The sequence below is a fragment of the Trichosurus vulpecula genome, chromosome 1 (genome assembly GCF_011100635.1).
Source record: "Trichosurus vulpecula isolate mTriVul1 chromosome 1, mTriVul1.pri, whole genome shotgun sequence".
In the NCBI taxonomy this organism is placed as follows: domain Eukaryota; kingdom Metazoa; phylum Chordata; class Mammalia; order Diprotodontia; family Phalangeridae; genus Trichosurus; species Trichosurus vulpecula.
The window spans coordinates 259,653,245-259,680,666 of NC_050573.1; the positions used below are offsets into that span (position 1 = coordinate 259,653,245).

At 37.9% G+C, this 27,422-nt stretch overlaps 1 protein-coding gene across 1 annotated transcript in view; it reads left to right on the forward strand.

Moving 5' to 3' along the window:
* The window catches only part of SPIDR (scaffold protein involved in DNA repair), a 573,123-nt gene that overhangs the window by 501,582 nt on the left and 44,119 nt on the right, over window positions 1-27,422 (forward strand). Inside the window, exons 12-15 of the mRNA XM_036758339.1 lie at window positions 6,548-6,635; window positions 7,934-8,077; window positions 8,177-8,239; window positions 26,735-26,936. Coding sequence (XP_036614234.1) covers window positions 6,548-6,635; window positions 7,934-8,077; window positions 8,177-8,239; window positions 26,735-26,936 — 497 coding nt within the window. The remainder of the gene's footprint in view (window positions 1-6,547; window positions 6,636-7,933; window positions 8,078-8,176; window positions 8,240-26,734; window positions 26,937-27,422) is intronic.

Sequence of the window (27,422 nt, forward strand, 5' to 3'; positions counted from 1 at the left end):
AATAAACAGAAATAAGTAGTAAGATACTTTAATATTTGTATTAAGATATTAATGTGAAAGATCAATATAAAATGACATATAAGGGAAGGGGGAGGGAGGTGTATGTGTGTGTGTGTGTTGTGTATGTATACATATGGACAGAACTTTGATTTCATCTGTGTACGGAACTCCTAAATGATGACATTCACTTTTCTACAAAGCCAGTTAGCACCTTTTCTGTGATTTCAAGTCTTAGAGCTTTGCCAGGAATACTGAGAGAGGTCCAGTGATTTGCCCTGATCACAAAGCCAGTGCATTTCAGAGAAAATACTTGAACCCAGGCCTTCCTTGGTTCCAAAGAGGACTCTTTATCCACTACACTAAGCAACTTCTTACCAAAATGATAGATAGATCATTTAAAGTGCTCCATTTGTATATTTATCATTTACCTAGTTGCCAGTATTTTAATTTTGATGTTAAATAAGCCTCTCAGAATTTGCTTTAATGCAAATCTATATGTGTTTGTACTGTAGTCCAAGGAAGAAGCATAGTTGTTCTCAGGTCTTTGTTTTAAAAATGCCTATCAAATGAACAAGTGACTATTTTTGTTTGTTCTTCCTTTTCAAAGAGGACCAGTGACATCACAATGTGATGTCTTGACTTGTAGATGAATTGAATTTAAGTGAGGCAGAGATGCACAAAACTATCAGCCTCACTTCCTCTTCCAGAGTCATCAAAATCCAGTGGCAAGACAAAAGTCAGGATGACTGGCGATGGCCTGGGATGCGGTGATATACCTTGGTGTCTTTGACGTCTGACCAAGCCACCTTCATGGCCATTGGAACAAATTGTTCTTATCCACCCATTCTGCTGGGGGAAGACTTCACATGCTTGAAGTAGACATCCCCCTAACTCACTTATGAGTTTGAGGCCTTGGTTTGGTTACCCTCAACCTGGTTTAGCCCATCTGCCAAGATGGCTTTATCGAGATGTGGCCACTGTGCATGCTGCAGCTTCTTGGAGCCACACATGAGAGTCAGGTAAATCAGGTCAGCACCAAAGTTGGATGAGCATCCCTAAAAAGGGCTTGGCAAGCCCTCACAGCAGAGGTGCTAGTCCTCCCTGAACATCCCATACCCCCCAACAAGTGACTGTATCATGATGTACAAGATGAGCACAAAACTAAAATAAGCATTTTTGCAGTCACATTGAGGACAAATTTTCAAGAAGTTTTTAAGTTTGGAATATTTTATGAAATTTGAGAGCATTCTGAGCCCTGAATGATTATGAATGCCTATAGCTCCTAATTCCATTTTTAAGGAGTTTTTTTTCCTGATATGTAAGAAAGAATTTTTGAATAAGAAAGTACTTTCCTTTTGAAAGTCACAAAATGGTAGCAGTTATACTATAGAATTCCCAATTTACTATATCACTATATCATAGTCTTTTTAAAATATGGAATGAGGTCAAAGTGGTCCAAGTTCTTCTGAAACAAAATTTTAGAATATCATTGGGATTTAGACTTGAGAAAAAGACTATATTTAACCCTGCCAAAATGTAATTTTTACTTTGTAAATAAATGAGTATTGAGTTCATTGAGGTTTTTCATTATATCTGATTATAAAATCTAGATTAGCAAATGAAATTTGCTTCTAAGCACTTTGCATTGAGTTTGTAACTCCTTTTTTCTTTGCTGATGCTGGATCCTCCAGCTGAAATCAATGTGCATATATTAAATATGCTTTATAAAGTCAAGGAACATATATTGACTATATTTATGTATTCCTAATATATTAGTAGCGCTTAATATACTTAGTAGCACTTTAATGGTAGCAAAGAATTGGAAAGAAAGGGGGTAGTAGCCATTGATTGGGAAATGGCCAAACAAATCATGGTATGTGAATATAACAGAATACTATTGTGCCATAAAAAAAATATAACGAAAATGAAGAATTCAAAGAATTGTGTGAAAGGCTACAGCATGAAGCTAGAACAGCTAGGAGAACAATTTACACAATGATAACATAAAGGAAAACAACTTTGAAAGACATCAATAAAGTTTACCATCTTTATTTCAGGTGATTGATGGTAAGACATCTCAGCAGGGAGGTGATTGACTGCAGGTGTGGAAAGATGCATCTATTATCAGACATAGCCAGTGTGTTGGTTTGTGTTTCTTTGCTGTGCTTCTTGCCACAAGAGAGAGCTTTATTGGTGAAGAGATAGGCATTGGGAAGTGAAAGTGATGTAAAAAAAAGAAATCAATAAACCTTAATTTGCCAAATCCATTGTTATTTACTAAAAGGAGTCTCAGATCTTGCTGCAACTAAGTATCTATGCTCAGATCTTAACAACACTATAAATGATTCACTGACGTGATTGAACTTCGTATTTTTCAAGTATAAATGTTTCTATAAATAAAGCAGTGGGATGTGATGTTCGGTTCTCCCTTGGTTTCTATGACAGTGTATTTACCTCCTGCCTCTTTCATCATTCCTTTGTTTTCTTCATTGTCTCTTTCCTGGCCTTTTCATGTTAGGTCTTTCCGCCTTAATCATATGATATATTCTCACTGCTTGAATGATCATGAATGACTCTCAGATCTATGCCTCCAAATTTATCCTCACTCCTAAACTCTAGATATTTTCCAACTGTCTCCTATCTATAGTGATGCCTCACCAGTCACTCATTCATTCATGTCCAAAATGAAATTTATTTTTCTCCAAAAACATATTCCTCTTTATGATGTTCATGTTTCTAATCATGGCACTATTTGTTTAGTCATCACATGTTCAAAATATTGGGATTTATCTTTGATTCTTTCTTCTTCTTTATTGTCCATGTCCTAAAAAACAAAATGTTTAAACAGTAACTGATTCCATTGTAACACATAGCATTAGTCTGTTCAGTATGACTTTAAGAAGTATAGTATAAATGCCACTCAACAAGTTGTGCCTTCTGACTATAATAGTATCTGGCTTTTTATTACCCACCAGAGACAAATTCTGCTACTGAAAGCCTTTGGGATCTAAGGATGTATCAAAGAAACTTCAGCAGAACTTATTTAAAAAAAGTAGAGCAGGAACACCTCAAGGAAAACTCATTTCCTCCAGCTTACTCAGTGATATTTATTAATTTTCTCTCATTTATTTTTATAAGCATTTGTAAATATTTTGGTGGTAATTTATGGGCTAGCAAAAATGTCATAGCCACTTTAGTTAAGACTGAAGTTTTTATTTCCATTTTTTGTTCAATCATTTCAGTTCATTATGACCCCATTTGGGGTTTTCTTGGCAAAGATACTGGGGTGGTTTCTTTCTCCAGATCATTTTAGAAATGAGGAAACTGAGGCAAACAGGGTTAAGTGATTTGCCCAGGGTCACTCGGCTGGTAAGTATCTGAGGCCACGTTTGAGTTCACAGGTCTCAAAAAGGAAATGGCAAAACACTCTTTGTCTTTGCCTCCCTGACTATGAGATTGGCTCTCTGTTCACTATATTGGGCTCATATTGTTCAGTGATAAAAACATGTCAAACTGATAACTCCTTAAAGAAAATAAAAGTAGATCTAGTGTTAGTCTAGAAAGATCTAGTTATCTGCACCTCTTTCACAGTTTAAAAAAGAATTTCTAACAAAAATTAATAATATAGAAAAATTGGTGGAAAATTTTAAATAAATGAATGGAATCAATGGGAAACACTCTCAAGCTGGAAGCAAATCACCATATCATGAAGGAAAACAAGTATAACTCAACTAATTAAAAAAAAATTTAAACCAACAAGCAAAGATTACAGAACAAAAAGATAAGAAGTAATCTGAGAGTTATCAGATTACCAAAAAATTTCAAAGAAACAAAAGTCGAAGCACTGGTTTATTTGTTGTTGTTTTTTCCAGAAAATCACTCAAGAAAATTTCCCAGAAATAGTGAGATTTAGGGACAAACTAAAGATAAATATAAGCTACTAGGTGCCCTCAGAAAGAAATGTCATATTTGACTTACCCAGATACATTGTCGTCACATTCCAAAGCTTCCTCAATGTTATCCACAAAAACTCAAGAAAAGCATTGTATCAACCTGACAAAGATCGTAGTCAAGCGTGATACAGGGGGAAAAATATTTAATAATTTTACTGAATGTTATATGATTGAAATTCACCACATGTTGCAGAAAGGATTTCAAAGAACATAATATTCAGTATTATTTTGGCTGCAGAAAATATACCCAAGACAAAAAGACACTTACAGTTTTAAAACTGAGAGGCTAGGGGAAAAAAATTTAACATGCATCAGCCACCTCTTGAAAATTTAGAGTTGCAGTCACAATTTTGAATAAAGCTTATTTGAAATTATAAATCATTGAGAGATAAACATGGAAGGTATCATGATTAAGGACCCATTGCCAGCCAAAAAAATATATCATTCTAAATATCCAACTAATGACAGAATAACATTTTCAAGGGAAAAAGTAAATTACCAAAGGATCTAAATAGAAAAACACTAGGCAGATGTCAAGACTCTTCGTGACCCCCTTATGAGGTTTTCTTGGCAAAGACATTGAAGTGGTTTGCCATTTCCTTCTCCAGTGAATTAAAGTACATAAAGGTTGTTACTTACACAGGATCATATAGCTTATAAATTTCAGAGACTGGATTTGAACTCAGGTCTTACTGACTTTAGGCTGAGGGCTCTATCTACTAAGCTACCTAATTGCCTGTATATGGAATACAACAAGTAAAAGAAACATGTAAATAAGAAAGAAGTTACTGAAAAATTTAAAGAAACAGAATCCCAGAAATACAGATTCGATAACTATAGGAAGAGATTTAAATTTACTTTTTATTCAAATGTGAATAGGACAACAAAAATTATCTACATTTTAAGTCACAGAGAACTTAGTCACAGAGAACTTACGGACAAACATAGAAAACTAGATATTTTAATCAATAATGAAAATGTGATTTTTAAAAAGATGAAGACCTAAAGGCCAACTAAAAACATTCCTTCAGAATGATTGAGTTAAAAAAAAAGATGCAATAAAATTGTATTAAAGATGATGACAATAGTACAACATTGCAAATGTATGGGATTCAGCTAAGCTAGTTCTTAGACAGAAAATTATTTACCTGATTGTTTTTATTCAGAAAAGAGAAGAAAAAAAGATTAAGCTAAATGTGCACTTTAAAAAACTTCAAATTAACGAATTAAGATTCCAAAAATAAGTTCAAAGGAAAAAAAAATCCCTAAAATCAAAGCACAAATTAATAGTGCTGAAAGCAAAAACAGTTAATAAATACTTAATAAGCAAAACATGAGGGGTATGAATTTTTAAGACCTATAAAATTGATACACCATTAGCTAATTTAACCAAAAAGAAAGAGGAATATATATATACATATTTGTGTGTATATATATATATATATGTATATATTTGCACATATACATATTAAATAAATATAACAGCAGCAACAGTAATAAGAACCATAATGGTGATAACAAACTATATTATTTTATCAGTAAATAAAGAAAAGGCCTTTGGTAAAATACAACACCCTTTTATTTTGAAAACACTAAAAAAAAATAAGGGTAGAAGAATTTTTTTCTTAAAAACAATAGAAAGCATTTAGGTCTTCTTTTGCACCTAACAGCCAGTTTTATATATAATGAGAAAATTTTCACACTTTTCCAGCTCAGAACAGGGATTAAGAATATGTATTCAGCAAACAGAAGTGAATTGCTTTAACCTTTTGGGGATGAAATACCCAATTATGGAAAAAAGTAACAAAAATGTGTCTGGCCTTTAACCCAATGGTCCCACTACTAGAACTTTGCCCCAGAGATACTAGTGGGGGTTAGGATGGGGGGCAGGACACACAAAACCTCTCACTGCAGAATCATTACTAATGGTGCTATTTGTCATATTAAAAAAATTGAAGGAATGGCTGAAAATGGTATTATATGAATGTAATGGAATATTACTGTACTACAAGAAATTTGAAGAATTCAGGTAAATATGAGAAGATTTATGTGTTGCAAAGAATCTAGAACTAAAAGGATATGCATATTCATTACAGCTATCTAATTAAAGATAATAACAGCAATAAATCCAGGGTATATATATATATACAGTAAAGAAGGTCGAAAAGGATCATGAAAACAGGGAAGTGTAGGTATTACTCTGTTCAAGTCTATACATATACATATATACATACATATGTACATATATACATGTGTATATATACACGTACATCTTTACCGGTAGTAGTAGCTATTCTAGAATTTCTAAATTTGAAGGCCCCTAAGTGACCTTTTAGTACAACTCATAACTGGAAAAAAAAAAGAATTCTTTCTAGAATATACCTTCCAAGTGGTTGTTCAGGGGGGAGGTAAAGAAACTATGAAAGAGGTGGCCCAAGAAAAAACATGACTTTGTTTGGTATAGTGTCTATTGTTCTTTCTAGCACCATATTCAGGATCCTAGTAAATACTTTTTGATGAAGAAGAGGATGTATGCTTTCATGTACTATTCCTTTTTTTTTCAATCTGCTATTTTCTATTTTTATCATTTTAAGGGCAATGGGACTTTTTAGTCTGATAGACAGCTTGTGGCCTCCATTGATACCTTTGAAAATTCCTGGCCAAAGTCAAGACTGTGGAGAGGTAAGTCCAAATAAACCTTGGAGTCTCCTGAATAAAAAGTGGGTTCTCCTTCCATGATAAAAGATCAAGGGCTAACATTTTTAATCCATAGATCTCTCCATTCCTGTGTTAGGCCATATAAGTAGAAATGGGTTTCTGATCTCCACATCAGAAACATCCAAACATTTAGGGCTTTTTTCATCATATCTCCTTTCCCTACCAAATTGTAAATCCATTCTAAGCTCATTTAAAGTATATTTTAAAACAAATCATCACCACAACCAAAAAATCAAAAAACACCAAAATTCATCAGCTCCCAAAGACCCTTTTGTCACAATTTAAACCTTAGTTTTCATCCAGACCTCCTAAATACTTCCCATCTTTCTCCTCTGTAAGCCTCAGTCACACACACACACACACACACACACACACACACACACACACACACACACACACACACACACACACACACACACACCCCTCTACCTCTTTTCTCCCATACCTCTTCATGTGTTGTCTTCTCATTAGAATTAAACTCCTTGAAGGTAGGGACGTCTTGCTTATATTTCTCCATTGCTTATCACAGTGCCTGACCCATAGTAAATGCTTAATGAAATGTTTTTGCTCTCTATTAAAACCGGGCATTCCCAAAATACAGCTTTATTACCTGTGTAACCATGAGACAAGGTACTTGACCTCTCAGTGCCTCAGTCTTCTAATCCGTAAAGTAGGGATGATAATACTTATGCTACCTACATGACATGCTTCTTATGAGGGAAATGCTCCATATACCGTAAAAAGCCCTACGTAAATGTAAACTAGTATCATTTATATTATTCACTGCTTTACATTTACTTATGGAACCAACTCTCAATTACCCATAAGAGAGAAAGGAGGAGAGGGAGGGAAACACTGATAAATGAAATCCACTAATAAGCAAAATCTTCATGTTAACCAATAATTTATGCTCCATTTCCTACCAAATCACTTCCTGGAGCTGTTAACAGGTGGCTGGGTTGACTGATTTTTTTTTTTAATCTCTGCTCATTACCTTTCCTTCTATAGTACAGCCTGACTGATCGTAGCTCTCAATCCTCAGAGCTTTACATAGTGTTCATAAATGTAACCTCAGTCCTCTTCGAGCCAAGAGCTAAACCTGGCGTTGTCATACCAGTCAAACCAGCGTGGTGAACATCCAAGAGGAACTAAAGAACTGTTTCTGTAGAACAGTTATCAAGAAAGTGTTGATTCCATGGTAATTTAATTTGAAAATCATGTTGGATCCTTTTTTTTAGTTCTTTCCCCTTCATTTTAAACAGATGAAAGCTCATCAGAAGCCTCCCAGTTTCTGTTATATACTCACTGCTTGTCCAGAGCCAGGAGATGTTGGTATAAAAGTGGAAAACACACTTTCTACTATCTACCGGCCCCCATCCATATATTCCTTACAAGACATTCTTAAGGTAACATCTTTGTTTAAAATTCCCTCTCCCTTTTCTTTTCCCCCGTGCTTTTCATATCATTTGTCTTACTTGTTTCCATCTCTCTAAATGGTGTTTCAGGCAGGTGGTCTTGGGGGTCATCGTTGCAGTTTCCAGGCCCGAGTGATATATCAAAGGCTGCAGGTAATCTTTCTTATCTAGTAGGCACCATGCTCAAAAATGTTCTGAATGTGAGAGAAGGTGATTTTATTGAAAAGGAATTTGAATTTTCAGAGATCCATCAGAGCAGTAATGTAGTAACATTTTTTAAAAGAACAACAGAAAATCTTTTAACTCTCTTAAATCACTGGAGTTCAGCCGTTTTATGCTGCACCAAGCTGCCCAGAAAAGGGAAACAAAGGATGGATAACTACTTGCCAAATTAGAAATAGTCTTAACCACAGTCTTTGCACAGAGCTATGTCGAAAGACCTATTGACAGCAACCACTGGTGTCCATGTGAGTTCCTTAAAATGATTCTTATGAGTGTCAACCTCTGTCCTGGTCCAGACTGATCTTGTCATCTGTTTACCAGCCACACAACAATATTTCTTTAGACAGCTGGAAGTTGGCTAAAAAAGAGAATATTCTCAGTCAGGCTAGAGATAATATGATCCACATCCTCCTAGAAACCTAATGTTGATCATCACTAAGAAAATAACATTAGTGCTAATCCAAGTCACTTAAGAGAGACTTAAAATTTCCCATTGAAAAAAAATTTGTTTTTTGTTATTTCTTGCCTTCTAAAAATTAATTCATTATCAGGTAAGAACAGCCTCACTTATGGGCAGAATGTAAACAGCTCACATGAGGAAGTAACCACTGGAGTTTAGAAAAGAATTATTAGTCTCACAAAAAAAAATACGTCTATAACTTTATCTGTTTTATGAACCACTGAGCAAACAAAACAAGACCAGTTTGATTTCTCTGTAGCAGAGAAACCTAACTGAAGGTCAGCTTATCCTTTGGAGATTTCTTTGCATCTTATGGCCCTCGAAAGCCTACTTGGTTTCAAATTTACCTAAATTATACTACCTACCTCCTGACAGAAAGATGATGGACTCAGAGTGTAGATTGAGATACATATTTTTTGGACATGGCCAACTCAGAAATTTGTTTTGCTTGACTCTACATTTTTATAAGAGGGGTTTTGTTTTTCTTTCTCATTGGGGGTGGAGGCTGGGAAGCAGAAGTAAGGAAATGGAAGAAAGAGAAGATAGAATTTTTGTGGATTGAAAAAAATTTTAATTTTTAAAATAATCTTCATGAATGAGGTTTATAAGCTTGTTCCTGCCAAACTGATTTATATCAAGTTGGCTACATGAGGAGAGGAAGTTTTCATCTGTTAAAAATAAAGAGAAAGAAACTTTAAAAAAAGGCAGGGACTTATAAAAATCCATTTCTTTGAGTTATTCTGAAGGAGATACTATAGAAAATACTGTGCGTTAATAATTGCCAAAGAAAAAAATGCTACCTACCCACATGTGCTAGTTACTATGATTCTCTAACTTGCTACACTAGATGGTATGGTCCTAGCAGCTTTTCATATAGATAATATGGTGTTAGATAATTATTTTATTAGTTGATATGGTCATAGCTGGAGAATTTAGCTATCAGCTTAAAGGGATCAAATGCCTTTTTTTTTAAGTTCCAAATTCTCTCCCTTCCTCCACTCCCTCCCCCACCCATTGAAAAGGCAAGCCATTTTAATTATATTGATATTTCACAATTAGACATCAATACTTTTTGAGTCCATTGTGCATAGTAAGATGCAATAAATACTTGTTGAATGAATATCAAAGAGAAATCCCTAAAGTGGGCATATGCTACCTGTTGATGGTCCCTTGGGAGGGGGAAGTCTTACTGCTCTGCCACATGCATCTCTTTCTTCTTGTTTCCTGTTCTTCCTTTCTGACTTCCCACTTATTTCTTTTATTTCTCTCCTTGGCTAAGCATGCCAATAGAGAACATCAGCATTTCTTATCACCACCCTTGGGGGCAATTAAAACTAATTACCCCTGGTGTAGTCGAAAGAACTTTAGTTTCCTTGTCAAAGAACTTGGGCTCCAATCCAGCCTCTGACACTTATGATCTATAGATTTCTAGACAAGTCAGTTAACCTCCTTGGGACTCAGTTTCCTCATCTTTATAATGAAAAGATTGAACTAAATGACCTCTGACATCCCTCCTCACTCTTAAATCTGTGTTCCTCAGACTTCTGAGATATATTTCAGCTCTAAATTTGTGCACCCATAATCATTTGCCTTAAAGTTCCCTGGCCTCTTAAATGGCAGAATAACAATATGTAAGACAATAAGGGCACAAACATTTCATCTGCTGCTCTCCCCCAAACCACTATTTCTATCCCTCATTATAACCTATAGAATCACAGAATGTTGAAGCTAGCAGGGACCTTAGAAGTCATTTCTTCTAACCCTCTTATTTGACAGATGTGGAAACTGAGAGGCGAAGAAGGGGTTTGATTTGCCCCTGGCGTCTTTATCTATTAAATGCCTGAAAGGTGACTTGAACCCACTTTATCTAAGCCAGAGATTCTCTCAGTTCTGTGCCTGGAGCAACATCTGCAAATTGCCATCAACCATAAAAGCCTTGGGGTTGCTGTGTGGCCTCCAGCATCAGTGTAGTGCCCTGACACATTCCAGCCAATAAATTAAAAGTTTTTGAAAGAGACCCGAGGTTGTGCATGAAAGAACCTCGTGTACGCGGGAGCCTCAATCTGGAGCCCTGATCTAGACCATCTGACGAATGAAATAGTCTCTGAACTAACAGATTCCTTCCTCACTTTTCTTAAAAGCTTTCCTGAAGTCCCATCTCTGGGAGGCCATTTTTCATTAAAAACTACTCTTTTTAATTCCCCCATCTAGTTAATAATAGTGGGCATGGTGCTTTCCAGTCAAAGTTCATTCCGATGTATTATCTCATTTGATCCTAACTGTCCTTTTAGGTAGGCAGGGCAGATCTAATATCCTCATATTTCAAATGAGGTGAGGAGTTAAAAGTGGCAAGTAAAGAGAGAGCTAGAAAATGAATGCAGGTCTTTTGACTCCTGGCTCATTATACTTTTGACAAAACTGTGTTGCCACTGTCACTTTTCTCTCTTACATAGGAATTCTGTGGCAGGTCTTCACATATCTGTGGGGTTATTTTCTCCCTGTTAAGATTATGGGCTCTTCGAAGGCCAAAACTGTATCTTATCTAGGCTGCTCTCTCAAATAAATCTCTCCCCTAATGTTTATTTAAGGGAGAAGTTGGCAAAAGCAATGAGGGAAGGGCAGAAGAATGTAAAGAAGAATGAAAAATTACCTTGTTGAAATGACACATATAACCTGGTTCTATTACCATGTTTTTCAGTTATTGGACGGTGGTCTTTAAGAACAAAGTTTTGAGTCATTATAAATGGAGCAGAACTTTAAACATTGTCTAGAAAGATGCAGTGAGGAAACTAGGGTTCGAACTCTGACCACTCCCTTCCCCCCAACAGTACATAATGGAAAGTACCCTGCCCTTGGACTTAAAAGATCCAGGTTCAGGTCCCAGCTCCTTAACTTTAGACAGGTAATGTTTCCTTCCCCAGTATCCATTTTCTCTTATATGAAATGGACATTTGTAAACTGAAGCTCTAAAGAGTCTTCTAAATGTAAGCTGTTCATCGTTTTAATTATCATTGTAAAAAGTATACTTGATGTCTGTTGCCTGGCGCATGGTGTCTACACTGACTCTCTACATAAAATGTTGTAAGTTGTAACTTGTCTGTCCTTTGTCATAAAGATTTGTTTTTTACATTCAGTATGTTGTAAGGAGGGGAAGCTAGGTGGTGAAGTGGATAGAGTTCCAGGCCTAGAGCCAGGAAGGCTCATCTTCCTGAGTTCAAATCTGATCTCAGACACTTACTAGCTGTGTGACCCTAGGCAAGTCACTTAACCCTGTTTGCCTCAGTTTCCTCATCTGTAAAATGAGCTGGAGAAGGAAACAGCAAACCATTCCAGTATCTTTGCCAAGAAAACACCCAAGAGGGGTCAGAAAAAATCAGACTCGGCTCAAAAATGACTGAACTGAACCTGTTGTAAGGAAGCTCTTGACTGAACAAACTCAGTGATTACCATCAGGAAAACAAACTCTAGATAATCATTTAAATTTTTTACTTGATAAAGGAAATAAACGTCTTCTCTTCCTAGACCTTTTAAATGCATAACCCTATCAGGAGCTAAAGAGAGAAGCAGGGTATCCTTTTTAATTTTTTCATTGTTGCTATTTGGATTAAGAATTCTATTAGACAAGGAAAAAAAACGATAAATAAATTCCATCTGTGCTATTTACTGTGTTCTATTGTAACCAGATCCTCCTGTTATTGTCTTCTGTGGCCTCTGTGTTCAGAACAAGTTGACATGATAACTTTACTACTACTTCTGATTAACATTCTTCTTTTGATAACAGTGATTTTTGGTCACTGTGCAAATGTTTGTTTTCCTTTTCTTTTTCTTTTTGACAGATTCTCTTCTTATATGTTACCTGAGAATAGTGCCTAACACAATGCCTGGCATATAATATATGTGATAGGACCAGGGTTCCCCTTTTCCCTGAAATAGGTTCTAGTTTTCCCTAAAAGGCAACAAAATATGTCACTGGGACTTGATTGTGCCCCTGCCTCCCTCCATGGGGCAATTTTCTGGTTACCTAAAGGCATAAAAAGTCACACCCTCATGGAGTCCGGGCCCCTTGGACTGAGGACCACAAGTTGTCCTATCCAGATAGGCTGACTAATTTCCATTTTGGGGGAAAGAGGGTGGGGCCCTACTTCTTTGAAAAGCTAAGTGCTTCTTTTATCTTTATATGCTAGTTGCCTAGCCTTGCTGCTAGGGCAAAGTTAACCTCTTTTGTGAACTATTCAATAACTTTCCAGTCCCTGTTTCATCCCAACAACAAACCTAAACAAACAGGACGTGGACATTAGGCCTTCTTCTAACATTTGGCATAGTCAGAGCTTATTAAACAGCATTTGCTAAATTGAAATTATTTACTACTTGTAAATGTCACAGAATCAGTTATAGAATTGGGCTGAACCTGAGAGGTTACCTAGGCCATGCCTGAATAGGAATCTCCTCCATAGTATCCTCTGGACAAATAATGGTGCAGCAGAAGCCCTGCTACCTCCTGACTGCTCCCAGTTTGTTGCTGGGAAGTGCTCATGTATAGGACATTTTTCCTCGTGATTCCTCATGAATCTGCTTTTTCTACAATTTCTTCCCATCACTCATTATTTTACCCCCAACCAATCAGTCTAGTGTCTCTTCCACAATGATTCTTTCATTTAACAATCATTTATTAAGCATAAATTATGAGCAAAGGTACAAAGATAAAAATGGCGAGAGGCCCTGCCCTCAAGAAGCATGTAAATTTATAAGTAAATTCAAGATAATTTGATGACAGAGAGAGTGCTAATAATTACAGGGATTGGCTTTGGGTAGGAGGCGGCATTTGAGCTGAGTCTTGTCATATGTCTCCTAAATCTGTCATCTCCAAGCTATATATCTTCAGGTCTTTAAGTCAATCTTCTAACGGGATTTTACCTTTCTTTCTTTCTTCTTTGGAGGGGGGAAGGTAGGGCAATTGGGGTTAAGTAACTTGCCCAAGGTCACACAGCTAGTACATGTGTCAAGTGTCTGAGGTCACATTTGAACTCAGGTCCTCCTGACTCCAGGGCCAGTGCTCTACTCAGAAATTTACCTTTCTTTCAGAAATACAAATATTCACTGTAAAAATAGATGGATTTTAATGATCAACACCATCAAAAATGTCACCTAAAACAGTCCTATAAGCTGAAAGAGAATATTTAGTTAAGAAATTGATTAATGGACCATCCTAGTCACCTTCCACTGAAGACAATGTGTGGCTGGAATGTCCATCCCAAAATATGACATGTAAAATCAGACATAATATGCACTCCAAGTGTGGTCTCACCATAACAAAGAACATGCTTCTCTCAGAGCAGTCTAAGAGTGAATTCAGTCTAATATGTTACATTGTCGATTGATATTGAGTTTACAATCTACTTAAAGACCCAAAGATTTTTTAGATGAACTGCAGTCTTACTATGACTTCCTATCCTGTCCTTATGTAATTGACTTTCTGACTCCAAGTATTAATATTTTAAGTTTATCCTCATTAAATACCATCTTATTAGACATGTTACATTAGTCTAGTCTATTAAGGTCTAAATAGAATAGAGGGTGTTCAGCTGAAGCTTCCCTTCCCCTTTCAGTTTTAAGTCTCTTGATCATATTTGCAAAACTACCATCAAATAATTTAAAAATTTTCAATTAACAAGCAATTGTTTTCTCTACCTCATTGTCCTCCCCCACCATCATTGGTGCAAAAAGAAAGACAAAATACTTTAACAAGTCAAGGAAAATAGATTCCCACATCAGCTATGTCCAGAGTGTGCTTCTGATTCTTTATCTTGAGTCTGTCCCCTCTCTGTCAGGAGTGAGTAGAGTACTTCATCATTGGTTCTCTGGAATCATAGACAGTCATTGGATCTTTCAGAGTTTTTAAGTCCTTTGAAGTTAATTGTCTTTACAATGTTGTTGTGATATAAATTTTCTCTTATTGTCACTCAATTCATTCTGTGCTTAGTTTGAACAAGTCTTCTCAAGTATCTCTGAAACCATCTCTTTCATCCTTACAACTCATTAGTATTCCACCAGGGTTGCAACCTTTCAATTTACCTTAATATTTCACTTACCAAAAGGTAGAGAAAGCAACTTGGAGGAATTCTGTCCTGAGTCTGATTCTTACTAAAAGGATTAGTTACTAACTAGTAATGAGGGGTAGAAATGATGGGAACCTTTGGGTTTAAGTAAAAATCAAGCTAAAGGAGAGAAAAGCCAAGCATAGTTAGGAATACTAAAGATCAAAATGAGTAGGACCACCAAAAATAACTAAAAGGTGAAGGGTGTCAATAGAACTATGTTAGAAAAAAGAAGAGGATTAGGTTAGAGAATGTTTAGGAGTGATAATTGGGGTGGATGGGAGAGTGATAATTGACAACAGAGAGAAGGCAGAGCTGATTCATTCTTATCTTGTGTTTTTTTTTTCCTTTACACCAAGGAAAATGACCTTTATTCTCAAAATTATAGAGACCAAAATGGCAGCACCTAGCTCCCCTTGATGAATTCAAATGAGGCCTTAAACTAAAGTGATAGCTGTGTGAGTGGAAAGAGGGGTGAGATTCAAAGAATATTGTGAGAGTAAAAATGGCAAAATTTGGCAAGCAGTTGAATGTGCGTGGTACAATTCAATGAGGAGTCCAGCCTAATACCAAGATTACGAACCCTGAAATAGTAGAAGGATGATGGTTCCTTCAGCAGAAATAAGGAAGTTGAAAAGAAGAGAGGGGGTAAAGGCAGTGAGTTCAGTTTTTAGACACATTGAGTTTAAGATGTCTTAATGATAGCTACTTCTTTGTGTTCTTCAGAGCTCCCAAAATAGTGCCAGGTCCTTCTCAGGGACTTAGTAATACTTAGTAATTATCTGATAATTAATTGTTAATAGATTTTTCTAGCTTGTGTTTATGTATTTGTTTATTACATTTAGAATGAATGTTAAAAATTGTTTTAGATGTAATTGGGGATAAAAATAAAATATTTTTAAAAATCATGTTTACAAAGAACTTTATATTCATTTGCAGTTTAAAAAATGTCTAAAGTCAAAATATCAATGATAACAACTGAAGATTCAACGTTCTTTTCCTAGTAGAACAAAATGCTCTATTTGTAATTGTAAGAATATTTTTAAATTCCTAGCTCATTCAAATGTGAAAGATGTCCTGTAAATGACACTGTTATTATTTTCTGGAGCATTTTTCTTTTCTTCCCTTTCTGAATTGGCAGAGGACTTACATTATCTAGAGATAGGTACATTTATTTCTGTCAGCATAATTTTATGAATCATATAATTCTTCTCAAGCAAATGAATCATTGTGATATTTCTTCATGTTATTTGTTCACCAAAAAGGAAAATATCCCCTTTTAAAATTATGTATGACATTTTACTCTTGAGAAAAATGCACATTAACATTAAAAACTTAATGTATCCAATTAACAAGATCACAGAATGTCAGAGTTAGAAGGTAACTCAGAGGCCATCTAGTCCAATCCATACCTGAATTTGTCATGAAGCCTTTGACTTAAAGACCTCCAATGAGCTGGACCCTGTTATCTTCCAGAGTAGCCTGCTCCACTTTGGGATAGCTCTAATTTTAGGAAGTGTTCCTTATGTCAGTTCTAAATTTGCAGCTGTAACTTCTCCCCATTATCTCTACTTTGCTTTCTAGAGCCAAGCAGAGCCTGTCTTTTCTTCATGCTCAGCATCCAAATTCTTGAAGATACCTAGCATATCCCACCTAGGTCTCCTCTAGTTTTTTCAGCTACTTCCCATATGGCATGAACTACAGGCCCTCTACTGAATTCTACTACTGCTCCGACTCTTTATTATGACCCAACTGTGTGGCAGTGTGAAAGTCATTTAAGCGACTCATGATGGAAAATGCCACCCATATCCAGAAAAATGCAGATCGAAGCATACTATTTACTCTCTTTTTTTGTTTGTTTCTTTTTTCTTGTGGTTTCTCCCGTTGGTTCTAATTCTTTTTTGCAACATGACTAAGGTGAAAATATGATTAATATGAATATATATGTATATATACATATACGTATAGTCTGTATCAGAATGCATGCCATCTTGGAGAGGGGGTTGGGGAGGGAAGGGAAAAAATTTAGAACTTAAAATCTTGTGGAAGTGAATGTTGAAAACTAAAAATTAATTAAATTTTTTTTTTTAAAAAGCTAGAAAATCACTTAACCTCTTGGCCACTATTTCCTCATCTGTAACATGGAGATAATAAAAGCACCTACCTCACAGGGTTGTTTTGAGGATCAAATGAGAAAACATGTAAAGTGTTTTGTAAACCCCTAAACGTGCCTTTTAAAGTGCTGTATAAGTGGTAACTATTATCATCATCATCTTCTTGGTTCCTTTCTTCTGCAAACTCTTCAGGTGTTCTTCATGTTCTTAAAATGTGACATCTAGAACTAAATACAATATTCCATTTGTGATTGCAGGAGTAAGTTCAATAGGACTATTGTTTTTCAGTCATTTAGTCATGTCTGATTCTTTGTGACCCTATATGGGGTTTTCTTGGCAAAGATACTGGAGTCATTCGCCATTTCCTTCCCCAGTGGATTAAGTCAAATAGATGTTAAGTGACTTGCTCAGGGTCACACAACTAGTGAGTGTCTGAGGCCAGATTTGAACTCAGTTCTACCTGACTCCAGGCCTACCTAGCTGCCTCCACTATCCCCTCCCTAATCATGTCCTAGCCCAATTCTTCTGTTTTGCCTTCTCATTGTGATGAAATGTTTGATAGCAAAGGAGGCTGAAACCATTATTTACAAAGGAGTTTAGGTTGGTTTTTTTTCCATCTCTGTCCCCATTACAATGCTAATTTTAAAATATGCTGTATGTTTTGAAGAGATATATTTGGCATCAAATACATTCAAGTTATTCTAAAAAGTGTTCTAGGTCAAATGGCAATGACTATGCAATTATTCATTCTGAATTTGCCATTAGCAATATAGGTAAGATGCTATATGCTAAAAGGGCATGTGGCAATAATAGCATGACCAGTATTTATGCCTGCCCTCCTACACCAGGTTTGTTTTTGTCCTCCCACTCCATCCCCTTGGGCTCCAGCTAAAGCTAACAGAGTAAAGAAGGTACATGTCACTTGTTGGCCCTGAGGTCACCTTCGGATTATCTTTTCCCATGGAGGGAAGAGTTGGTGAAGGTAACAAAATGAAATATAGTCTGGTCAGCTGGATGAAAGGCAGTCCAGGGAGCTACATCAGAGGTCTCTGCCTCTAACTTCTCTCCTAAGTTTTCTTGCCAAGAAAAATGGGGCCACAGCCCAGCAACTTGATGGCAGGGTGGTGTAGCCTAGCAGTAGGTTATGGCTCCCAATGGGTGTGAGTAAATAAGAGTTGAGAATATTTTGATTACAACCCCAATTAACCAAAACCCACCTAACCAGAAACCTCAATTAGAAAAAAAAAAAAAGTTTCCCTTCACCTTACTTCTTCAAGAAAGATATAAACTAAAAAACCTTTAAGGTCAAATCCAACTCTGATTCTATGGAAGGAACTAGAATTAGGTATGTATTTAAATAAGCAGCTACAGTGATAATGTACTTTGGGTATGATTAAACCATGTGCCTCAAGATCCCAACACATTAAAGAAAAGTCTGCTTTATATTCATTTCACTCTAATTAGTAAGAGTAAAATGAAAGAACTTATCTTATAAACATTTTCAACACTTAAGTGTAAAATTTTTTTAAATGCCTTTCTAATTATTTAACAACACCAAAAAATGGCCTTACTACATTGCCCCCATCCTCTTACTATTCTAGTTTGTTTAATTTTTATTGTAATATATGTGTCATTTTACACAGAAGACATTTTATCTTTTTTTCTTGTGACCAGAGATGAGCCTTAGTTAGAAGATAAGAAGAGGAAAAAGTAAAGGAGACAAAGAAACAATCAGAAATAATAGTGTCTGCTCAAAAAATGACTGGGTCCTCAAAACTCCTAAGGAGAGTTGGAATTTTCTTCAGCCCTCTAGAAAATGGATTAATCATCGATTCCCCTTTTCTACTTCTGAAATTTCTTGGCATTATCTCCCCTTTTCTAGTCTATTCAGTCTCAAACATAGAAAGTTATTTCTATACCTTGCTAAGGCCTATCCTTCAGCCTGTATCCTTGGTCCTATCTCTTCCTATTGCCCTTAGGGCCTTGCTTCTGAAATTATCTATTCTCTATCATTCATCTTCAATCTCTCCGCACTGGTTTCTTCTCACCTGCCTGCAAACGTGCTAAAAATCACATAATTCCATAGTTGGAAGGAACCCCACAGGCCATCCACCCCAACTAGTACGTGACTGAGAACCCTCTACGGCGTCCTCAATTAATGGTCATCGAGCCTTTCCTTGGAGAGCTCTATAATTGGAGGTCTCAGGATTTTCCAGTTATTAAAGCAAAACAAAGAACAACAAAAAAGCCCCAACCCTATCCCATCCAGCTACCCTCCTATATCTCTTCTCCCTTTTCTTACTGTACTTCTTGCAAAATCTATCTACACCAAATGACTCTACTTCCATTGGTCTCCATGTTTGCCGTGTTTGCTCCAATCATCTTCCCTAACCCAGTGGAACCTTGGACTCGACCCAGGACATGGGTCTCTGATAGGTAAGCCCTCACCTTGTCTTGCCTGGAAATAGACCTCCATACTCCTTTCCTGCCTTCTCCACACCAGGCCACCAAGCATCCCCTTGAAACCCCAATTTTCAACACCCCTTTATGTTTTGTCTTCCCACATAGGATGTAAGCTTTTTGAGGTCAGAGACCATCTAGCTTGCTTACATTTGTAGCCCTACTACTTTAAGACAGGGTATGGTACCTAGTAACCACTTAATAAATGTTCTATCTACTACTTCACTTTCCTTAACTCGTTGCAGGCTGGTTACTATTCCCCACCACTCCTAGACTAAAACTGCTTTCTCAAAGGTCACCTCCAAATCCCCAAATCCAGTGGCCCTTGTTCAGTCCTATACTCTTTGATTCAATTCAGTTCAACAGAAACTTAAGGGCTTTTTCCTTATAAAACTTTATGCTAGAAGCTTGGGCTCATAAAGACAAAAACTTAGCCCCTACTCTGACAGATTTTACATTCTGTGGTAGGTCGGGGTAAAGGAGCAAGTAAAGCAGAGACACAAATGGAGCAGGCTCCACAGGAGAAGTAACACTGAGCTGAAGGAAGATTAGAATTCCTGGGGTGGAGATGAGGAGGAAGTGAATTCCAGGTAGGGGAGATGGCCTATAGAAACACCCAGGGGCAAAGTCTAGGGTGTCAAGTTCTGTGAATATCTGGGAGTCCTGTCTGCTTGGAATGCATGGTTCATGAAGGGAAATAGTATAAAAATTAGGGTGAAAAGGTCAGTAGGATCCAGACTACAAAGGGTCTTAAATGCCAGGCTGAGGAATTTCTATTTTATCCTAAAGACAATGGGAAGCCACTGACAATTCTCGAGCAGGATTGAAATGATCAGATATCTATATACCTTAGGAAAACTAGTTTAGCAGATTTGTGGATTCTCAACTGGGAGTCATCTCTATGCCAATGACTCCCAAATCAAGTCCTCTTATCTCTCCAGAGCTCCAATTTCTCATCTCTAACTGCCTCCTGGACATTTCCCAGGATGTCCCACATGCGTCTCAAACTTAGAATGTCCAAAACCAAATTTATTATCTTTCCCTATAAACCCCTTGTTCTTCCTAACTTCCCTGTTTCTATCAAATAGTCTACCATTCTTCCAGTTCACAGGAGTTATCCTCAACTCTTCATCCTCATTCACTTCCCACATCCAGTCAGTTGCCAAGTCTTGTCAAGTTCCCTTCCTTAACATCTCTCCCATCTATCTTGTTTCTGCTTATACCACAACCGCCTTTTCCAGGCCTTATCACCTCTCACGCAGCCTTTTGCAATAGCTTCTTTAAAAAAAAAATAAAAGTTTTTATTGGTGTCTTCTGTTTCTTATATTATCATAATTATCCCAAGTATAAGTCCCTCTTCCCTTCCCTACGAAGCCATCTCATATAACAAATAGTATTTTTTAGAGAAGGAAACTGATTAATGAATTGAAAAGGTCCAAAAACATCCACAAAGTATAACACTTGTGGACCTCCTACCTCCACAAAAGGGTGGGTTGGGGGTATCCTCTCCTATTTTTTCATTTGAGACCTGCTTGATCTTTATAATTTTGCTATATTCAATTTTAATTTTTTGACATGTGATTGTTCTTAACATTTACATTGTTATAGTTGCTGTGTATATTATTTTCTTTGCTCCACTTACTTCACCCTGCATCAGTTAATGTAAATCTTTCCGTGCTTCTCTATATTTATCACATACATTGTTTCTTGCAGCATAGTAATATCCTATTTCATTCACATGCCACAGGTTTAGCCATTCCCCAATCTATGCGCATCTTCTCTGTTTCCAGTTCTATGTCTCTTAATTAGTTTGCCTTGCCTCCAGGCTCACCCCTCTCCTATCCATCTTCTTCATGCTACCACATTGATGTTGCTAAAATGCAACCTCTTGGAGATCTGATTAAGAGGTACCGGTAGCTTCCCAGTTCCCTTTAGGATAAAATATTAATTTCTCTATTTGTCCTATGAAATGCTTTAAAATCTGGCTCCAACCTATCTCTCCAAACTGATTCAACATTATTCACCCCCTATACACCACCCTCCTTGCTGTTCCCTGTATACAGCATTACAGTGTGTCTCCCATGCCTTTTGTTGTTCAGTTGTTTTCAGTCATGTCTGATTCTTCATTTGGGGTTTCCTTGGCAAAGGTACTGGAGTAGTTGGTCATTTCCTTCTCCAGCTCATTTTACAGATGAGGAGACAGAGGCAAACAGGATGAAGTGACTTGCCCAGGTTCACACAGCTAGGAAGTCCCTGAGGCTGGATTTGAACTCAGGGAGATGAGTCTTCCTGACTTCAGATCTGGCATTCTATCCACTGTTCCACCATGCCTAGAAAGCTGCCTCTAAGAACCCTTAGCTCCCTTCAATTCTCAGCTTCCGCCAAGAAGTGGATCTAAACAACATCCCGTTCATATTATGAGAAGGTACTAATTACAGAAAAGAAGAAGTCAACAGAAGAGAAACAACATGGAAGAAGAGCCCAACAGTGGTTACTTTGTAAAGGCTACAACCATAGCCCCTAGGACCTCAATTGTGCTGGCTTTCATAATTCAGCTTCTGGGTCTAAATCCAGACTGTCCCACTCTCTTTGTGGCTAAACCATACTGCTCATTCAGAACAGGAGTAAAAACATTCTCAAGGATATTGGAAGCATGAGCTGGGTCCATAAGAGTCATTCAGTGTTTGCCCATTGGATGAAGGCCATTCACCCATTTTTAAGAATAATTTCTTATACTTTATTGATAAGGTACTGTTTCATGTTATGATGCTAATTGGGTGTGTTGTCAGGCCTTTTCTGCTACCCCAGTTGTTAAGAGTCCCCACCAATCACTGCATATTTTATATACATCTTTATCTTATCATCTGTAAAACATTTTGTTCCTCCTTAGTAGAATATTAAGTCCTCAAGGGGAGAGACTGTCTTTTTGCCTCTGTATCCCCTGTGCCTAGTTTAGTGCCTGGAATGGAATAAGTGCTTAATGAGTGCTAATTGCCTGATTGGAGAGAGAGAGACTAGAAGCAGGAACAACAGCTAATAGGCTCTTATAGTATAGTCCAAGTTGGAGGGGATGAGTACCTAAATTAAAGTAGTAGACATGTGAACGGAAAGAAGGAACAGATATGAAAGTTATCGGGAGGCAGAAATGACAAAACCTTACAACAGATTGAATTTGTGGGACGTGGAAGGGAGAATATTCAGGGATAACTCAATCAATAAATATTTATTAAGTACCTAATGACTACCAGGCACTGTGCTAAAGTTTTGTGGCTAGGAGATTTGAAGGAGAGTCAGGTATAGTAGGAATATTAAGTTTTATATTGGAATGCTGATTTTGAGATGCCTACGCAGCATCCAAGTAGAGGTGTCCAGCATGTAGTGGACAATGAGGCACTGGCGTTCAGAAGAGAGATTAGGGCTGGAGAGAGAAAGAGAAATTCAGTACTCCTCTGTGTGGATAAGATGCTTGAACCCACAGGAGTAGATGCCATCATCTACACCAGGAAAAGAATGCACAGTGGGAAGAGGATAGGGCACAGGACAGACCCTTTTTGAAAATGGGAAATCCAGCAAAGGAGACTGAGCAGAAGTAGTCATACTTGTAAAATGGAGAACCAAAAAAGAAAAATGTCATGGAAACTGGTAGAGGAAGAAGAGATTATTGAGGCTGAGTGTCAAAAGCTTCAGAATCATCAAGGAGGAGGATGACTGAGAAAAGACCATTAACATTATTAATATTCACTATAAAGCAATCATTGATAACCATGGAGAAAGCAGTTTCTATCAATAGTGGATGAGACTGGAAACCAGAATGAAAGGAGTAACAAAGAGAATGGATAATAAGAAATTAGAAGCAGCAAACACAATTCTTTGTAGGAGTTTGGCAGTGAAAGGGAAGAAGGATAAAGGATGAGGAGATGCAGGGTCAAGGGCAAATTTTTTTAAGGATGAGGTAGAGCAGAGCATGTTTATAGACAGCAGGGAAGGAACCAGTAGACAGAAACTGAAGCTGAAAAAGAAAGATGGGAGAGGCTTCTGAAGAAGAAGCAAGGGAAAGGTGTTGACCCAAAGAGAGGTGTCAACCTTAGGAAGGAGAAATGCACTTCTTTCTCAGAGAAAAGGAGGAAAAAGATGAATGAAGATATAGAAACTCTGCCTCGTCTAATCCATTGTCCACCCTGAATTTATAGATGCTCTCTCTTGTTTAGCTTCTAAGACCTCATACCATCCCAGTTCAGCTACCTTTGACCACTCCTCGGTATCCTCTACTGACTCTTCATCCTCCTCCCAATCACTTGGGATTGTTCTGGCTGTAGTCCTCTTGCTAAAGAATTTCAGCATGAAAAGGAACCTCATAAACCATCTAATCCATCCCTGAATTGAATGAACAAAAATCCCTGGTAAAGCATTCCTAACTATTACGTACTTTGTAACTTCTAGTGAGGGGGAACCCATTCCAGCTTTCGATAGTTCTAATTGTTAGAGAAATTTTACATGTACCAGTCTTAAAATTGCCTTTTATGCACCTTTCACCCTTTGGTCCCTGGATCCTTGTGGTTTCAAGCAGAAGCCTTTTCTTTAAGATAACCTTTCAAATACTTGAAGATAGCTAGTATGCCCCACCCCCAACTCTCCAAGATAAATATTCTCAATTAGTGAGTCCATATAATGTGATCTCAGGGCCTTTCACCATCTTAATTGCTCTTCTCTGGATGCTCCCCAGATTATCAGCGTCTTTCCCAAAATATTCCATCCAGAACTGAATTTCCCTAGTCCTTCTCTCTCTTAATGCAGGCTAAGGTTGTATCAACTTTCTTGGATATGGTATCTGTAACCAGAATGGCCTTTGTTTTCTTTGGGTGGCTCAGTTTACCTCATTGGGCCTTGCTGGGTCTGCTACTCCTCTTCCGGAACAGGAAGCCCAGAGACCAGAGACCATGCCAGGAAGCAAAGAACTTCCTGTGTGATGAGTCATGGGGCTGGCTGAGGGGAGGTGTTAACTCCAGAGCCATGCCCTATTGGGTGTTAACCTAGTCTACGCTAGGGGGAGGAGCCAACTCAAGAACCAGTCGGCCCTGGTCATTCAGGCGGCGCTTGATGATGTCAAGAACTCTATAAGAGGGGAGAGGACAGCTGGAAGAGCCCTCTTTTCCTTTTCCGGTTGTCGCGGGAGCAGGGGCAAGCATGACTGGGCCAGCCCTTGCTCTCGGGCTGAGCCCAGATGTTGGTAACTATGAATTGTGTTGGGTCTGTCTGTTGACATTTGTAATTTGTTTGTATTTTGTTTTGAAGTTCGGGGTGCTGGTTTGTTTCCCCTGAACTAAATGAATGTCCTGAACCTCAGGGTGCTGGCTTTTTCCCCTGAAGTAAGTGAATGAATCTGTATTTGGTCTGTCCCCTGATGCTTGTCTGTATGCCTCCCCTGAACTAACTGAATGCTGACTGAATGCTGGATTAAAGTAAGCTGGTCAACCCCTTCACCATGCTTTCCTTGTTTAAGCAGATAAAAAGAACCTGTGCTTTCCTGGCGTGCTGGCAGCCTCCTGGGTGCTGGCTGTGGGGGGATCTTACGCCCCCACAGAAGCTGCTAGCCGGATTGATAATACAGTATCACAGTGTTGAATCTTATCACGCTTGTGTCCTACTCAAAGCCCCAGATGTTTTTTAGACTAAATGCTGTACAGACACGCCTCCCCCACTTCTGATTTTTGTGAACTTTACTTTTCTTTAAGTGTAAAACATTAAATATATCCCTATTCAATTTCACCTTGCTCATTTGACCCAGTGTTCTGGCCTGTTAAAATCTTCCGCCATCCAATTGTTCTGTGTGTTGCTCATCCCCCTTAGTTTGTACCATCTGCAAATTTTAAAGAACATGCCATCTCTGCCGTTATCAAGTTATTGATAAAGATATTAAACAGCAAAAGGCCAGGAATAGGTCCCTCTTCCAAGTTGTTATTGACTGCTCTTTGGGTATGGGTATTTAACCAGTCAGGCTGCAAGCCTGCTGGTGATGCTATCAAGCAGATGGCCAGAAAGTATTCCACAGGAAGTGAGCCTGAAGGGATGGAGGGAGGCAAGGATTAGGTGTCAGGGCCTCAGGGCAGATGTTTCAGAGATGAGAGGGTTAAAACCTCCAGGGCATGTTTGTTGGTACTAAGGAATGGTCCTTGGTGGGTCCGATTAGGAGATGGCCAGGCTTGTTGATTAACTGATAACCACTTAAGTTAGGTAGTTTAGAGAGGGGACCAGGAAATGAGGTGATGAAAGAAGCAGAAGGTCTGAGTCCTATGTCTTCCTCTTCTGGTGATCTACAAGTCATTTAATTCAATTGAGTCTTGGTTTTTCAATTTGTGCAATGGAAATGGCTCCTTCTCACCCTCAACCAAAGAGAATGTAAGTTGTTTGAGGTCAGGGACTAGCTGGGGTTTTTTTCTTTTGGCACTCCCAGAACCTAGCACAGGGCTAGCCCATAGAAGGCACTTAATAAAATATCTATTGAATAAATGGATACTTGTTCCGAAGTAATGACCTTGGCATAGGGATCATAGTGTTAAGCCTACATTTATCCTTTCTTCTTTAGACAGGCATTCAAATACAAGTATGAGAATCATGAACTAGGAACCTTAAAAATCATCTACCGGTGTGGGGAACCTGCATCCTCAAGGCCACATGTGGCCTTCTAAGTCCTCAGGTGTGACCTTTTGACTGAGTCTAAGTTTTACAGAACAAATTCTTTTATTAAGGGGATTTGTTCTCTGAAATTTGGATTTAGTCAAAGGGCCGCACTTATGGCCAAGAGGGCCACGTGTGGCTTCAGAGCCACAGGTTCCCCACCACTAACTAAGCCACTGCCTTATTTGAAATATAAGAAAACTGAGGCCCAAAGAAGTTAAATGGACAAGATTATATAGCCATTATTTTAGTTGTTTAAGAGTTTGTTAAAGGTTTGGCATATTGAGAATAATGGAAAAAAGGCTGTTATAATAACAGTTTTCTCAGTGTAGAGAATTCATCTGATCTGTATCAGCAAATCAGTATTAATATGGACTTTCAGCCATGATCTGATAAGGTATCATCACCCTCCCTTGGGTCTTTGGTACCCAGTGTGGCAGATGCCAGTTAGTTATTTGTAGCCTCCTATCAAAGAACTAGATGTTTTAAAAATTTTTGGTAAAATGAGATTCTCCTATTTCTGATAGTAGTAATAGTAGTAATCTTATATCACTGTATTTTTGTCCTGGATACAAACATGGCTTTTAAGCTAAAAAGGTTTTGCTCTATTTTGAATTCATAGCTAAAGAGTAATCTTCCTATGGACCAAAGAGAAATTTGGCTGATAGTGACCGATGCCACGCTGCAGTTGGAAACTGCTGGCCTCCCAAAGACTGTGCCAGTGTGTGTGACATCATCATGTGTAATCAACCTTGAAGTCATGGAAGCCCTCACAGATGCAACAGCACATACCCTCTTCTTCAAAGATGTCCTACAAGAAAATGGTAGTGTTAATGGTTTGGGCTCAGAGATGGGTGGAGTACAGTCAAGAAGTGATACTATATGCCTTCCAGAAATTTCCAGGTCCAAGATATAGACATGTTAAGTCTCTTGTCTAAGATATTGGAGACTGTTGTCCTAATAGCCATTCTCTATGAGCTCTTTGAGATGATGATGATTTATGGAATGGTTAACCTAGAATGAGTGGGCACTACTTCTCTGAGCATATATTCCCTGCCCTTGTTAGGCATGAACATTTACTTGTTCAGGGCCTAAAACAAACTAGCAAGGCCCTGACCTGACTTTTTTTTTTTGTATGTTGTCCACTTTAGTTTTGGATTGCTATCAGGAGCTGTGACTCATTTTGCATTCTGCTCCTACTGCCATTGCTAAAATGAGTTCGTAATTTAGCCCTTGGAAGTTCTTAGTGCCACCAAGGGTTCACACTCTGAGCAGGCTGAGGAGAAGCCTGTTACACAGTCTCAGGGACT